This window comes from Gavia stellata, unplaced genomic scaffold (assembly GCF_030936135.1).
Source record: "Gavia stellata isolate bGavSte3 unplaced genomic scaffold, bGavSte3.hap2 HAP2_SCAFFOLD_623, whole genome shotgun sequence".
NCBI classification, from domain to species: Eukaryota; Metazoa; Chordata; class Aves; order Gaviiformes; family Gaviidae; genus Gavia; species Gavia stellata.
Window position 1 is genome coordinate 1 of NW_026777113.1, and position 17,139 is coordinate 17,139.

At 65.8% G+C, this 17,139-nt stretch overlaps 1 protein-coding gene across 1 annotated transcript; it reads left to right on the forward strand.

Annotated features, from left to right (window-relative positions):
* Positions 1-729: 729 nt before the first annotated feature.
* LOC132321690 (hydroperoxide isomerase ALOXE3-like) lies at positions 730-16,391 on the forward strand. The gene is given in 7 exon segments (XM_059835134.1): positions 730-837; positions 4,660-4,829; positions 8,952-9,073; positions 11,107-11,207; positions 12,911-13,081; positions 16,211-16,249; positions 16,251-16,391. Coding segments are annotated over 7 exon segments (852 nt in total).
* Positions 16,392-17,139: the final 748 nt, after the last annotated feature.

Consider the following 17,139-nt stretch of genomic DNA (forward strand, 5'->3'; position numbering starts at 1 on the left):
TGGGGACAGGGAATGGGGGGGGACAGGGACGGGGGGTGGCACAGGGAATGGGGGTGACACACAGGGACTGGGGGGGACACAGGGACTGGGGGGGACGGACCCCCCGGGATGGGCGGGGACCCCGGTCTGGGGGGGGGGACCCCGGGACTGGGGGTGGGGGGACACCCCGGGTCTGGGTGTGGGGGACCCGGGAGTTCGGACCCCAGCACCCATGGGACCCCCGGGTCGGGGGGGGGGGGGGGGGACACACCCAGGTAATGGGGTATGGGGGGGACCCCAGTGTCTGGGTCAGGGGGGACCCAGGTATTGGGGTGGGGGGGGACCCCGGTATTGGGGTGTGGGGGACCCCGGGGTGCCCCCCAGCACCCATGGGACCCCCGGGCCTGGGGGGGGGGGGGACGTGGGTGTTCAGGTATAGGGGCACCCATGGGTTGGGGTATGGGGGCACCCATGTGTTGGGGGGGGTACCCAGGTATTGGGGTGGGGGTGTACCCAGATATTGGGGTGTGGGGGACCCCGGGGTGCCCCCCAGCACCCATGGGACCCCCAGGTCTGGGTGTGGGGGGATGTGGGTGTTCAGGTATAGGGGCACCCATGTGTTGGGGTGTGGGGGCACCCATGTGTTGGGGTGTGGGGGCACCCATGTGTTGGGGGGGGTACCCAGGTATTGGGGTGGGGGTGTACCCAGATATTGGGGTGTGGGGGACCCCGGGGTGCCCCCCAGCACCCATGGGACCCCGTCACCCGCAGCTGCTGGTGCCCCACACCCGCTTCACGGTGCACATCGCCAGCCTGGCCCGCAGGTTCCTGCTCAACCCCGGGGGGGTCTTCGACCGGGTGGGTGCCCCTGGGTGCACCTTGGGGTGCTGGGGGGGGGGGGGGGCGGGGGCGGCCTCGGGGGGATTCGGGGCGCCCTGGGGATGGGGGGGGGGTGTTGGGGGGATTGGGGGGGATTTGGGGGGGATTTTGGGGGGATTTAGGGGGGATTTGGGGGAGATTTAGGGGGTTTGGGGGGATTTAGGGGGGATTTAGGGGGTTTGGGGGGATTTAGGGGGATTTGGGGGGATTTGGGGGGGTTTAGGGGGGATTTGGGGGGATTCAGGGGGGATTTAGGGGGATTTGGGGGGATTCGGGGGATTTAGGGGGATTGGGGGGGATTTAGGGGGGATTTGGGGGGATTCAGGGGGGATTTAGGGGGATTTGGGGGGATTTGGGGGGGATTTAGGGGGGATTTGGGGGGATTCAGGGGGGATTTAGGGGGATTTGGGGGGATTGGGGGGATTTGGAGGGATTTAGGGGGGATTTGGGGGGGATTTGGGGGGATTTAGGGGGATTTGGGGGGATTTAGGGGCATTTGGGGGAGATTTAGGGGGGATTTTGGGGGGATTTGGGGGGGATTTAGGGGGTTTGGGGGGATTTTGGGGAGATTTAGGGGCGTTTTGGAGGGATTTAGGGGGATTTGGGGGGATTTGGGGTGATTTAGGGGCATTTTGGGGAGATTTAGGGGGGATTTTGGGGGGCTTTAGGGGGATTTGGGGGAGATTTAGGGGGATTTGGGGGGATTTTGGGGGATTTGGGGGAGATTTAGGGGGGATTATGGGGGGATTTGGGGGGATTTAGGGGGATTTAGGGGCATTTTGGGGGGGTTTAGGGGGGATTTGGGGGAGATTTAGGGGGTTTGGGGGGATTTGGGGGAGATTTAGGGGGATTCAGAGGGGATTTGGGGGGATTTGGGGGATTTAGGGGGATTCAGAGGGGATTTGGGGGGATTTAGAGGGATTTAGGGGCATTTGGGGGGGATTTAGGGGGGATTTGGGGGAGATTTAGGGGGATTTTGGGGGGTTTTAGGGGCATTTTGCGGAGATTTAGGGGGGATTTTGGGGGAATTAGGGGGATTTGGGGGAGATTTAGGGGGTTTGGGGGGATTTAGGGGGATTTGGGGGGATTTTGGGGAGATTTAGGGGCGTTTTGGAGGGATTTAGGGGGATTTGAGGGGATTTAGGGGCATTCTGGAGAGATTTAGGGGGGATTTTGGGGGGATTTAGAGGGATTTAGGGGCGTTTTGGGGGAGTTGGGGGGAGTTGGGGGAGATTTAGGGGGATTTAGGGTTTTTTGGGGGGGATTTAGGGGGATTTTGTGGGTATTTAGGGGGATTTGAGGGGATTTAGGGGCATTTTGGGGAGATTTTGGGGGGATTTCGGGGTGATTTAGGGGGATTTGGGGGGTTAGGTGGATTTTGGGGGAATATAGAGGCGTTTTGGGGGGATTTTGGGGGATTTGGGGGGAGATTTATGGGGATTTAGGGGGATTTAGGGGATTTGGGGGGTTAGGTGGATTTTGGGGGGATTTGGGGCCATTTTGGGGGGATTTAGGGGGCCTTAGGATGGATTTTGGTGGGATTTTGGAGGGTTTTGGAGGCCTTTGGAGGGATTTTGGGGGGATTTGGGGGCCTTTTGGGGGATTTGGGGGCCTTCGGTTGGGTTTTGGCAGGATTTGGGGGAATTTTATTTGGATTTTGATGGGATCGGGTGGATTTGGGGGGGATTTGGGGGCCTTCGGTTGGGTTTTGGCGGGATTTGGGGGAATTTGGTGGCACTTTGGGGGGATTTGGGAGGTTTTGATGGGGTCCTTTGGGTTTTGGGGCGTCTTTGGATGGGTTTTGGTGGGATTTGGGGGCATTTGGGGGGATTTTGGATGGGTTTTGGTGGGATTTGGGGGCATTTTGGGTGGGATTTTGGTGGGATTTGGGGGCATTTGTGGGGGTTTGGGGGCATTTTGGGGGATTTTGGGGGCCTTTGGTTGGGTTTTGGTGGGATTTGGGGGCATTTACGGGGATTTTGGATGGGTTTTGGTGGGATTTGGGGGCATTTGGGGGGATTTTGGATGGGTTTTGTTGGGATTTGGAGGAATTTTGGTGGGATTTTGGCGGGATTTGGGGGCATTTGTGGAGGTTTTGGGGCCTTTTGGGGGATTTTGGGGGCCTTTGGTTGGGTTTTGGTGGGATTTGGGGGCATTTACGGGGATTTTGGATGGGTTTTGGTGGGATTTGGGGGCATTTGGGGGGATTTTGTTGGGATTTGGGGGCATTTGTGGGGATTTGGGGGCCTTTTGGGGGATTTTGGGGGCCTTTGGATGGGTTTGGGGGGGATTTGGGGGCATTTTGGTGGGATTTGGGGCATTTGTGGGGATTTTGGGGGGATTTTGGGGCATTGGGGGGATTTTGGAGGCCTCTAGATGGGTTTTGGAGGGATTTGGGGGCATTTGGGGGGATTTTGGATGGGTTTTGGCAGGATTTGGGGGAATTTTATTGGGATTTTGATGGGATCGGGTGGATTTGGGGGGGATTTGGGGGCCTTCTGTTGGGTTTTGGTGGGATTTGGGGGAATTTGGTGGCACTTTGGGGGGATTTGGGAGGTTTTGATGGGGTCCTTTGGGTTTTGGGGCGTCTTTGGATGGGTTTTGGTGGGATTTGGGGGCATTTGGGGGGATTTTGGATGGGTTTTGGTGGGATTTGGAGGAATTTTGGTGGGATTTTGGCGGGATTTGGGGGCATTTGTGGAGGTTTTGGGGCCTTTTGGGGGATTTTGGGGGCCTTTGGTTGGGTTTTGGTGGGATTTGGGGGCATTTACGGGGATTTTGGATGGGTTTTGGTGGGATTTGGGGGCATTTGGGGGGATTTTGTTGGGATTTGGGGGCATTTGTGGGGATTTGGGGGCCTTTTGGGGATTTTGGGGGCCTTTGGATGGGTTTGGGGGGGATTTGGGGGCATTTTGGTGGGATTTGGGGGCATTTGTGGGGATTTTGGGGGATTTTGGGGCATTGGGGGATTTTGGAGGCCTCTAGATGGGTTTTGGAGGGATTTGGGGGCATTTGGGGGATTTTGGATGGGTTTTGGCAGGATTTGGGGAATTTTATTGGATTTTGATGGGATCGGGTGGATTTGGGGGGATTTGGGGGCCTTCGGTTGGGTTTTGGCGGGATTTGGGGAATTTGGTGGCACTTTGGGGGGATTTGGGAGGTTTTGATGGGGTCCTTTGGGTTTTGGGGCGTCTTTGGATGGGTTTTGGTGGGATTTGGGGGCATTTGGGGGATTTTGGATGGGTTTTGGTGGGATTTGGAGGAATTTTGGTGGGATTTTGGCGGGATTTGGGGCATTTGTGGAGGTTTTGGGGCCTTTTGGGGGATTTTGGGGGCCTTTGGTTGGGTTTTGGTGGGATTTGGGGGATTTACGGGATTTTGGATGGGTTTTGTTGGGATTTGGGGGCATTTGGGGGGATTTTGGATGGGTTTTGGTGGGATTTGGGGCATTTTGGTGGGATTTTGTTGGGATTTGGGGGCATTTGTGGGGGTTTGGGGGCATTTTGGGGATTTTGGGGGCCTTCGGTTGGGTTTTGGTGGGATTTGGGGGCATTTACGGGGATTTTGGATGGGTTTTGTTGGGATTTGGGGGCATTTTGGATGGGTTTTGGTGGGATTTGGGGGCATTTGTGGGGGTTTGGGGGCATTTGGGGGATTTTGGGGGCCTTCGGTTGGGTTTTGGCGGGATTTGGGGCCATTTGCTGGCACTTTGGGGGATTGGGGGCGGATCCGGGGGGGCAGTCGGGGGGTCCGGGGTGGGGACGGGGGGTCCCCGGCACTGAGCACTGAGCGCTGGCGCAGGCGGTGGCCCTGGGGCGCCGGGGGCTGCTGCGGCTGTTGGCGCGGGGGCTGCGGGAACTGCCCTACGCCGCCCTGGTCCTGCCCCGCGACCTGCGCCGCCGCGGCGTCACCCACACCCGCCGCTACTACTTCGCCGAGGACGCCCGGCGCATCTGGGCCGCCATCCGCAGGTGGGAGAGGCCTCGTGGCCCCTCGTGGCCCCTCGTGTCCCCTCGTGCCCCCTCATTCCCCCTCGTGCATCCTCGTGCATCCTCGTGCGTCCTCGTGCCTCTTCCTGCCTCTTCCTGCCCCTTCATGGCCTCTCGTGCCCCCTCGTGTCCCCTCATTCATCCTCGTGCCCTCTCGTGTCCCCTCGTGTCCCCTCGTGTCCCCTCATTCCCCCTCGTGCCTCCTCGTGCTCTGTCGTGTGTCCTCGTGCATCCTCGTGCATCCTCGTGCGTCCTCGTGCCTCTTCCTGCCTCTTCCTGCCTCTTCATGGCCTCTCGTGTCCCCTCGTGTCCCCTCGTGTCCCCTCATTCATCCTCATGCTTCCTCGTGCTCTGTCGCATGTCCTCGTGCATCTTCGTGCATCTTCGTGCATCCTCGTGTGTCCTCGTGCCTCTTCCTGCCTCTTCCTGCCCCTTCATGGCCTCTCGTGTCCCCTCGTGTCCCCTCGTGCCCCCTCGTGTCCCCTCATTCCCCCTCGTGCCTCCTCGTGCTCTGTCGTGTGTCCTCGTGCATCCTCGTGCATCCTCGTGCGTCCTCGTGCCTCTTCCTGCCTCTTCATGGCCTCTCGTGTCCCCTCGTGTCCCCTCGTGTCCCCTCATTCATCCTCATGCTTCCTCGTGCTCTGTCGCATGTCCTCGTGCATCCTCGTGCATCTTCGTGCATCCTCGTGTGTCCTCGTGCCTCTTCCTGCCTCTTCCTGCCCCTTCATGGCCTCTCGTGTCCCCTCGTGTCCCCTCGTGCCCCCTCGTGTCCCCTCATTCCCCCTCGTGCCTCCTCGTGCTCTGTCGTGCATCCTCGTGCATCTTCGTGCATCCTCGTGTGTCCTCGTGCCTCTTCCTGCCTCTTCCTGCCCCTTCATGGCCTCTCGTGTCCCCTCGTGTCCCCTCGTGCCCCCTCGTGTCCCCTCATTCCCCCTCGTGCCTCCTCGTGCTCTGTCGTGCGTCCTCGTGCATCTTCGTGCATCTTCGTGTGTCCTCGTGCCTCTTCCTGCCTCTTCCTGCCCCTTCATGGCCTCTCGTGCCCCCTCGTGTCCCCTCATTCATCCTTGTGCCTCCTTGTGCTCTGTCGTGCCCCGTTGTGCCCCTTCGTGCCCCCTCACGTGTCTTCGTGCCTCCTCATGTCCCCTCGTGCCCCCTCGTGTCCCCTCATTCAGCCTCGTGTCCCCTCATTCCCCCTCGTGCCTTTTCATGCTCTGTCGTGCGTCCTCGTGCATCCTCGTGCATCCTCGTGCCTCTTCCTGCCCCTTCATGGCCTCTCGTGTCCCCTCGTGTCCCCTCATTCATCCTCGTGCTTCCTCGTGTCTCCTCGTGCTCTGTCGTGCCCCGTTGTGCCCCTTCGTGCCCCCTCATGTGTCTTCGTGCCTCCTCGTGCTCCCTTGTGTGTCCTCATGTCCCCTCGTGCCCCCTCTTCTGCACCCATGGGTGCCCTCATCAGACCTTGTGCACTCTCTTGTGCATCCTCGTGCATCCTCGTGTCTCTTCGTGCCCCCTCATGTGTCCTCGTCCCCCTCATGTGTCCTCATTCATCCTCGTGACCCCTCGTGCCCCCTCGTGCCCCTCTTCTGCACCCATGGGTGCCCTCATCAGACCTTGTGCTCTCTCGTGCATCCCCGTGTGTCCTCGTGTGTCTCCGTGCATCCTTGTGCCCTCTCGTGTCCCCTCATGTGTCCTCGTGTCCCCTCGTGCCCCCTCGTGCTCTGTCGTGCGTCCTCGTGCCCCTGATGTGTCCTCGTGTCCCCTCGTGCCCCTCTTCTGCACCCACGGGTGCCCTCATCAGACCTTGTGCACTCTCTTGTGCATCCCCGTGCGTCCTCATGTGTCTCCGTGCATCCTCGTGCCCTCTCATGTCCCCTCATGTGTCCTCGTGTCCCCTCATGTGTCCTCGTGCCCCCTCGTGCTTCCTCGTGCCCCCTCGTGCCCCCTCATGTGTCCTTGTGCCCCCTCGTGCCCCCTCGTGCTCTGTCGTGCGTCCTCGTGCCCCTGATGTGTCCTCGTGTCCCCTCGTGCCCCCTCTTCTGCACCCATGGGTGCCCTCATCAGACCTTGTGCACTCTCTTGTGCATCCTCGTGCATCCTCGTGTCTCTTCGTGCCCCCTCATGTGTCCTCGTCCCCCTCATGTGTCCTCATTCATCCTCGTGCCCCCTCATGTCCCCTCGTGCCCCTCTTCTGCACCCATGGGTGCCCTCATCAGACCTTGTGCACTCTCTTGTGCATCCCCGTGCGTCCTCATGTGTCTCCGTGCATCCTCGTGCCTCCTCGTGCCCTCTCGTGTCCCCTCATGTGTCCTCGTGCCCCCTCGTGCCCCCTCGTGCTCTGTCGTGCGTCCTCGTGCCCCTGATGTGTCCTCGTGCCCCCTCGTGACCCCTCTTCTGCACCCATGGGTGCCCTCATCAGACCTCGTGCTCTCTCTTGTGCATCCCCGTGCGTCCTCGTGTGTCTCCGTGCATCCTCGTGCATCCTCGTGCCTCCTCGTGCATCCTCGTGCCCCTGATGTGTCCTCGTGTCCCCTCGTGCCCCTCTTCTGCACCCATGGGTGCCCTCATCAGACCTTGTGCACTCTCTTGTGCATCCTCGTGCATCCTCGTGTCTCTTCGTGCCCCCTCATGTGTCCTCGTCCCCCTCATGTGTCCTCATTCATCCTCGTGACCCCTCGTGCCCCCTCGTGCCCCTCTTCTGCACCCATGGGTGCCCTCATCAGACCTTGTGCTCTCTCTTGTGCATCTCCGTGCGCCCTCGTGCCCCCTCGTGCTTCCTCGTGCCCCCTCGTGCCCCCTCATGTGTCCTTGTGCCCCCTCGTGCCCCCTCGTGCTCTGTCGTGCGTCCTCGTGCCCCTGATGTGTCCTCGTGTCCCCTCGTGCCCCTCTTCTGCACCCATGGGTGCCCTCATCAGACCTTGTGCTCTCTCTTGTGCATCCCCGTGCGTCCTCGTGTGTCTCCGTGCATCCTCGTGCCCCCTCGTGCCCCTGATGTGTCCTCGTGTCCCCTCATGTGTCCTCGTGTCCCCTCGTGCCCCTCTTCTGCACCCATGGGTGCCCTCATCAGACCTCGTGCACTCTCTTGTGCATCCCCGTGTGTCCTCGTGCCCCCTCGTGCCCTCTCATGTGTCCTCGTGCCCCCTCGTGCCTCCTCGTGCGTCCTCGTGCCCCTGATGTGTCCTCGTGTCCCCTCATGTGTCCTCGTGCCCCCTCGTGCCCCCTCTTCTGCACCCATGGGTGCCCTCATCAGACCTTGTGCTCTCTCTTGTGCATCCCCGTGCGTCCTCGTGTGTCTCCGTGCATCCTCGTGCCCCCTCGTGTCCCCTCATGTGTCCTCATGTCCCCTCGTGCCCCCTCGTGCTCTGTCGTGCGTCCTCGTGTCCCCTCATGTGTCCTCGTGCCCCCTCATGCTCTGTCGTGTGTCCTCGTGCCCCTGATGTGTCCTCGTGCCCCCTCGTGCCCCTCTTCTGCACCCATGGGTGCCCTCATCAGACCTTGTGCTCTCTCTTGTGCATCCTCGTGCCTCCTCGTGTGTCTCCGTGCATCCTCGTGCCCCCTCGTGCCCTCTCATATGTCCTTGTGTCCCCTCATGCCTCCTCGTGCTCTGTCGTGCGTCCTCGTGTCCCCTCATGTGTCCTCGTGTCCCCTCGTGCCCCCTCATGCTCTGTCGTGTGTCCTCGTGCCCCTGATGTGTCCTCGTGCCCCCTCGTGCCCCTCTTCTGCACCCATGGGTGCCCTCATCAGACCTTGTGCTCTCTCTTGTGCATCCCCGTGTGTCCTCGTGTGTCCTCGTGCCCCCTCGTGTGTCCTCGTGCCCCCTCGTGCCTCCTCGTGCATCCTCGTGCCCCTGATGTGTCCTCGTGCCCCCTCGTGTGTCCTCGTGTCCCCTCGTGCCCCTCTTCTGCACCCATGGGTGCCCTCATCAGACCTCGTGCACTCTCTTGTGCATCCTCGTGCTCTCTCGTGCCCCCTCGTGCGAGCGAGGCCCCACCCGAGGGCCCGGGAGCCCTCTCCTGCCCCTCCTCCTGCGAGAAGCAGCGGTGGGTGGGTGTGGGGGGGGGGAGGGGCAGCCGGGCTGACCCCTCCCCTCCCCCCCCGCCCCTCCCCCAGCTTCGTGAAGGGCATCGTGCGCCACTACTACCCGTGCGACGCGGCCGTGCGCGGGGACCCCGAGCTGCAGGCCTGGGTGGGGGAGATCTTCCACAAGGGCTTCCTCGGCCGCCGCAGCTCAGGTGCCGTCGCACGAGGACGCCCTCGTGCAAGGGGGGAGGGGGGGGGTGGGGGTGGGGTGTCCCCCGGTGACCCTCGGCTGCCCCCCCGACCCCACCCCCGCCCCGTGCGACCCCCGTGTGACACACCCCCGCCCCGTGCGAGGGCAGAATCCTCCTCCCCGGCCCTCGTGTCACGTCCTCGTGTGAGGCCCTGACCCCCACGTGACCCCTGGTGACCCCCGTGTGACCCCCGTGTGACCCCTGTGTGACCCCTGTGTGACCCCTGACCCCCGTGCGACCCTCCTGTGACACACCCCCGCCCCGTGCGAGGGCACCATCCCCCTCCCCGGCCCTCGTGTCACGTCCTCGTGCGAGGCCCTGACCCCCACGTGACCCCTGTGTGACCCCTGTGTGACCCCTGTCCCCTGTGTGACCCTTGTGTGACCCCCATGTGACCCCTGACCCCTGTGTGACCCTCGTGTGACCCCCCCGTGCGGGACCCTGACCCCCACGTGACCCCCGGTGACCCACATGTGAACCCTGTGTGACCCCTGTGAGACCCTCATGTGACCCCCATGTGACCCCTGACCCCTGCATGACCCTCGTGTGACCCCCCCGTGCGAGGCCCTGACCCCCATGTGACCCCTGTGTGACCCCTGACCCCCATGCGACCCTTGTGTGACCCCCGTGTGGACCCTGACCCCTGTGCGACCCTCGTGTGACCCCCCGTGTGAGGCCCTGACCCCCACATGACCCCTGGTGACCTGTGTGTGACCCCGTGTGACCCCTGACCCCTGCATGACCCTCGTGTGACCCCCCCATGTGAGGCACTGACCCCCATGTGACCCCCGGTGACCCCTGTGTGACCCCTGTGTGACCCCTGACCCCTGTGTGACCCTCATGTGACCCCTACCTGACCCCGTGTGACCCCTGTGTGACCCTCACATGACCCCTGTGTGACCCTCACATGACCCCTGCATGACCCCTGTGCAACCCCTGCGTGACCCCGTGTGACCCTTTGTGACCCCTTTGTGACCCTCATGTGACCCCTGCACACCCCCTGTGACCCTATGTGACCCCGTGTGACCCTGTTTGACCCCGTGCGACCCCTGCATGACCCCCATGTGACCCCTGCATGACCCCTGCATGACCCCACACGACCCCCACCTGACCTTCATGTGACCACTGTGTGACCCCTGCATGACCCTTTGTGACCCTCATGCGACCCCCGGGTGACCCCGCCTGACCCCTGCACTACCCCCACGTGACCCCCTGAGTGACCTCCACCTGACCCTGTGTGACCCCTGCTTGACCCCTGCACGACCCTCACATGACCCCTGCCTGACCCTCACATGACCCCTGTGTGACCCCACCTGACCCCTGCCTGACCCTCAGATGACCCCTGTGTGACCCCGCCTGACCTCTGCCTGACCCTCACGTGACCCTGGTGTGACCCCTGCCTGACCCCACCTGACCCTCACGTGACCCCTGTGTGACCCCACCTGACCCCGCCTGACCCTCACATGACCCCTGTGTGACCCCTCCTGACCCCACCTGACCCTCACGTGACCCCGCCTGACCCCACCTGACCCTCACATGACCCCTGTGTGACCCCTCCTGACCCCACCTGACCCTCATGTGACCCTGCCCGACCCCACCTGACCCCTGCCTGACCCTCACGTGACCCCATCTGACCCTCAAGTGACCCCTGTGTGACCCCACCTGACCCCGCCTGACCCTCACATGACCCCGCCTGACCCTCACGTGACCCCGCCTGACCCTGCCTGACCCCACCTGACCCTCATGTGACCCCTGTGTGACCCCGCCTGACCCCGCCTGACCCCTCCGTGCCCCTCCCACGCCCCCTGCCCCCTCCCCTCCCCCCAGATCCCCCTCCCCCCCTCCCCATACCCCCTCCCTGCCCCCACCAAAGGCCCCACCCGGTGTGGCCCCGCCCTCTGTGGCCCCGCCCTCTGTGGCCCCGCCCTGAGGGCCCCGCCCACTGTGGCCCCGCCCTCTGTGGCCCCGCCCTGAGGGCCCCGCCCCTCCCCCAGGGGTGCCCTCCCGGCTGAGCACCATCCCCCGCCTCGTCACCTTCCTCACCATGGTCATCTACAGCTGCTCCGCCCACCACGCCGCCACCAACAGCGGCCAGGTGCCCCCCCACCCTTGGGTGCCCCCCCACCCCTGGGTGACACCCCCACCCCCACCCCTGGGTGCCCCCCCACCCTTGGGTGCCCCCCCACCCCTGGGTGACACCCCCACCCCCACCCCTGGGTGCTCCCCCACCCTTGGGTGCCCCCCACCCCTGGGTGCTCCCCCACCCCTGGGTGCCCCCCCCACCCCTGGGTGCCCCCCACCCCTGGGTGCTCCCCCAGCCTGGGTGCCCCCCCCACCCCTGGGTGCCCCCCACCCCTGGGTGCCCCCCCCCCCCCCGGGTGCCCCCCACCCCTGGGTGCCCCCCCCACCCTTGGGTGCCCCCCCACCCTTGGGTGCTCCCCCACCCCTGGGTGCCCCCCCCACCCTTGAATGCCCCCCCACCCCTGAGTGCCCCCCCCCACCCCTGGGTGCCCCCCCACCCTTGGGTGCCCCCCCCACCCCTGGGTGCTCCCCCTCCCCTGGGTGCCCCCCCACCCTTGGGTGCCCCCCACCCCTGGGTGACCCCCCACCCCTGGGTGCCCCCCCCACCCCTGGGTGCCCCCCACCCCTGGGTGCCCCCCCCACCCCTGGGTGACCCCCCACCCCTGGGTGCCCCCCCCCACCCCTGGGTGCCCCCTCACCCTTGGGTGCTCCCCCCACCCCTGGGTGCCCCCCCACCCCTGGGTGCCCCCTCCTGCACCCCTGGGTGCCCCCCCCCACCCCTGGGTGCCCCCCCACCCCTGGGTGCCCCCTCCTGCACCCCTGGGTGCCCCCCCCCACCGTGGGTGCCCCAGTGGGGTGCCCCCCCCCACCCCTGGGTGCCCCCCCACCCCTGGGTGCCCCCACCCCTGGGTGACCCCCCACCCCTGGGTGCCCCCCCACCCCTGGGTGCTCCCCCACCCCTGGGTGCCCCCACCCCTGGGTGCCCCCTCCTGTACCCCTGGGTGCCCCTCACACCTCTGGGTCCCCTCTTCCAGAGGCCTCCCCTTGGGGGGGGCAATGGGTGCCATGGGGGGGGGCACTGGGTGCCATGGGGGGGGGCACTGGGTGCCATGGGGGGGTGTCTGGGTGCCATGGGGGGGGGCACTGGGTGCCATGGGGGGGTGCCTGGGTGCCATGGAGGGGTGCACTGGGTGCCATGGGGGGTGCCTTGGTCCCTTGGGGGGGGGCACTGGGTGCCATGGGGGGTGTCTGGGTGCCATGGGGGGGGTGTGGGTGCCATGGGGCAGGCACTGGGTGCCATGGGGGGGTGTGGGTGCCATGGGGGGGGGCACTGGGTGCCATGAGGGGAGCGCTGGGTGCCATGGGGGGTGCCTGGGTGCCATGGGGGGGGGCACTGGGTGCCATGGGGGGTGCCTGGGTGCCATGGGGGGTGCACTGGGTGCCATGGGGTCTGTCTGGGTGCCATGGGGGGTGCACTGGGTGCCATGGGGGGGGGGCACTGGGTGCCATGAGGGGAGCGCTGGGTGCCATGGGAGGTGCCTGGGTGCCATGGGGGGGGGCACTGGGTGCCATGGGGGGGGGCACTGGGTGCCATGAGGGGAGCGCTGGGTGCCATGGGGGGGTGTGGGTGCCATGGGGGGGGGCACTGGGTGCCATGGGGGGGTGTGGGGCCTGGGTGCCTGGCTTCACCCGGACCCCCGGCTCCCTTGGGTGGGCAGCGGGTGCCGCGGGGCGGGGTGGGGGCTGACCCCCCCCCCCCACCCATGGGTGCGGCAGTTCGAGCTGGGTGCCTTCATGCCCAACATGCCGGCGGCCATGCGGGCGCCGCCGCCCGAGACGAAGGCGCCGCTGACGGAGGGGGAGTTCCTGTCCGCCCTCCCCGCCATGAACACCACCGCCATCACCCTGGGGGTGCTCTGGGTGCTGCGCAACGAGCCCTTCGACATGGTGAGGGACCCCCACCCAGAGCACCCGTCCTGGGGGGGGACACCCACACAGAGCACCTGTCCTGGGGGGGGACACCTACACCCACCCAGAGCACCCGTCCTGGGGGGGGACACCCACCCAGAGCACCCATCCTGGGGGGGGACACCCACACAGAGCACCTGTCCTGGGGGGGGACACCTACACCCACACAGAGCACCCGTCCTGGGGGGGACCCCCACCCATAGCACCCATCCTGGGGGGACACCCACCCATAGCACCCATCCTGGGGGGGGACGACAAACACCCCACCCATAGCACCTGTCCTGGGGGGGACACCCACCCATAGCACCCGTCCTGGGGGGGGACACCTACACCCACCCATAGCACCCGTCCTGGGGGGGGGACACCTACACCCACCCAGAGCACCCGTCCTGGGGACACACCCATAGCACCCGTCCTGGAGGGACACCCACCCACCCCATAGCACCCATCCTGGGGGGACACCCACCCAGAGCACCCGTCCTGGGGGGGGACCCCCACCCATAGCACCCATCCTGGGGGGGGGACACACACCCACCCATAGCACCCATCCTGGGGGGACCCCTACCCATAGCACCCATCCTGGGGGGGGGATACCCATAGCACCCATCCTGGGGGGGGGGGCACCCACCCATAGCACCCATCCTGGGGGGGACACCCACCCATAGCACCCATCCTGGGGGGGGACACCTACACCCACCCATAGCACCCGTCCTGGAGGGACACCCACCCACCCCATAGCACCCGTCCTGGGGGGGGACACCTACACCCACCCATAGCACCCGTCCTGGGGGGGGGGGGGGCACCCATAGCACCCATCCTGGGGGACACCCACCCACCCATAGCACCTGTCCTGGGGGGTGACACCCACCCATAGCACCCATCCTGGGGGGGACACCCACCCATAGCACCCGTCCTGGGGGACACCCACCCACCCACCCATAGCACCCATCCTGGGGGGGACACCCACCCATAGCACCCGTCCTGGGGGACACCCACCCACCCACCCATAGCACCCATCCTGGGGGACACCCACCCACCCATAGCACCTGTCCTGGGAGGGGGCACCCATAGCACCCATCCTGGGGGACACCCACCCACCCACCCATAGCACCCGTCCTGGGGGGGGGACACCCATAGCACCTGTCCTGGGGGGACCCCCACCCATAGCACCCATCCTGGAGGGGACACCCACCCATAGCACCCATCCTGGGGGGGGGCACCCACCCACCCATAGCACCCATCCTGGGGGGGGGGCACCCCTACACCCACCTCCAGTGGTGGAGCACCCACATTGGGGGGTGCCGGGTGTTCGGGAACCCCCACCCGCCCCAAGTCCGGAGCACCCGACCCCAAAGGGGACCCAGGAGGGTGGGGGCGGGGGGGGGGTCCCACCCACTCCCCACATTCTCAGGGGACCCACGTGTTTGGGTGGGTCCCCCATGGCCCCAAGGGGACCTGGGTGCACCCATGACCCCAAGGGTGGGGCCCCCCATGACCCCAAGGGGACCCAGATATTTGGGGGGGCCCCACCCATGGGTGGGTGACCCCATGACCCCAAGGGTGGGTGCCCCCATGACCCCAAGCAACCCCAGGCCTTTGGGTGGGCCCCCCACATGGGTGGGTGCCCCATACGACCCCAAGGTGACCTGGGTGCCCCCATGACCCCAAGTGAACCCAGACCTTTGGGTGGGTGTCCCCCATGGGTGGACCCCCCATGACCCCAAGGTGACCTGGGTGCCCCCATGACCCCAAGGGGACCCAGATATTTGGGTGGGCCCCCCCAAGGGTGGGTGCCTCCCATGGGTGGGTGCCCCCATGACCCCAAGTGAACCCAGGCCTTTGGGTGGGCCCCCCATGGGTGGGTGCCCCCCATAACCCCCATGGGTGGACCCCCCATGACCCCAAGGTGACCTGGGTGCACCCATGACCCCAAGGGGACCCAGATATTTGGGTGCGCCCCCCCAAGGGTGGGTGCCCCCCATAACCCCAAGGGTGGGTGCCCCCATGACCCCAAGGTGACCTGGGTGCCCCCATGACCCCAAGCGACCCCAGGCCTTTGGGTGGGCCCCCCCATGGGTGGGTGCCCCACACGACCCCATGGGTGGAACCCCATGACCCCAAGGGTGGGCCCCCCCATGACCCCAAGGGGACCCAGATATTTGGGTGCGCCCCCCATGGGTAGGCACCCCATGACCCCAAGCGACCCCAGGCCTTTGGGTGGGCCCCCCATGGGTGGATGCCCCACATGACCCCAAGGGTGGGTGCCCCCATGACCCCAAGTGAACCCAGACCTTTGGGTGGGTGCCCCACATGACCCTATGGGTGGGTCCCCCATGACCCCAAGGGGACCTGGGTGCACCCATGACCCCAAGGGGACCCAGATATTTGGGTGGGCCCCCCCCAAGGGTGGGTGCCCCCCATAACCCCAAGCGACCCCAGGCCTTCGGGTGGGCCCCCCATGGGTGGGTGCCCCACACGACCCCATGGGTGGGTGCCCCCATGACCCCAAGTGAACCCAGACCTTTGGGTGGGTGTCCCCCATGGGTGGGTGCCCCACACGACCCCATGGGTGGGCCCCCCATGACCCCAAGTTGACCTGGGTGCACCCATGACCCCAAGGGGACCCAGATATTTGGGTGGGCCCCCCCATGGATGGGTGCCTCCCATGGGTGGGTGCCCCCATGACCCCAAGGGTGGGTGCCCCCATGACCCAATGGGTGGTGTGCCCCCATGACCCCAAATGAACCCAGGCCTTTGGGTGGGTGTCCCCCATGGGTGGGTGCTCCACATCACCCTATGGGTGGGTCCCCCATGACCCCAAGGTGACCTGGGTGCACCCGTGACCCCAAGGGGACCCAGATATTTGGGTGGGCCCCCCCAAGGGTGGGTGCCTCCCATGGGTGGGTGCCCCACACGACCCCATGGGTGGGTGCCCCCATGACCCCAAGCGACCCCAGGCCTTTGGGTGGGCCCCCCATGGGTGGGTGCCCCCATGACCCCAAGCGACCCCAGGCCTTCGGGTGGCCCCCCCATGGCTGGGTGCCCTCCCCCACCCCCAGGCCCCCCCCTCACCCCCCCACCCCCCCCCCCCCCCCCGCACCCACCCAGCGCCCACTGGGCTGTTACCCCGAACGCCACTTCACGGAGGAGCCCCCCCCAGCGCCTCATCCGGACCTTCCGCCGGCGCTTGGCCGCCATTTCCCGCCGGATCCACCGCCGGAACGCCGCCCTGGCACTGCCCTACACCTACCTCGACCCCCCCACCATCGAGAACAGCGTCGCCATCTGAGGGGGGGGGGGGGGGGAAAGTGGGGGGACCCCCACCCTGGGGTGCCCCGGACACCTTGGGTGCCCTTGGGGGAGCACCCACACAGCTGGGGGCCTCGTGGGGGGCAGGTGGAGGGAGGGGTTGGGGGTCCCAGTGGGTGCTATGGGGGTCCCAGATGTGTGGGTCCCACTTTGGGGGGGGCACCCACACGCCTGGGGCCTCTTGGGGGGCAGGTGGAGGGAGAGGTTGGGGGTCCCAGTGGGTGCTATGGGGGTCATGATGGGTGCTATGGGTGCCCCAGACATGTGGGTCCCATTTTGGGGGGCACCCACACAGCTGGGGGCCTCGTGGGGGGCAGGTGGTGGGAGAGGTTGGGGGTCCCAGTGGGTGCTATGGGGGTCCCAGACATGTGGGGTCCCAGTTTGGGGGGGCACCCACACGTCTGGGTCCTCTTGGGGGGCAGGTGGAGGGAGGGGTTGGGGGTCCCAGTGGGTGCTATGGGGGTCATGATGGGTGCTGGGGGGGATCCCAGACATGTGGGTCCCACTTTGGGGGGGCACCCACACGCCGGGGGCCTCTTGGGGGGCAGGTGGAGGGAGAGGTTGGGGGTCCCAGTGGGTGCTATGGGGGTCCCAGTGGGTGCTATGGGTGCCCCAGACATGTGGGTCCCACTTTGGGGGTGCCCCAGAGATGTGGGTCCCCCCCCCCGGGGGTGGGGGAGGGAGCGGGCTGTCCCCAGTGCCAAACTGGTCTGTACTGGGAGCTCTTA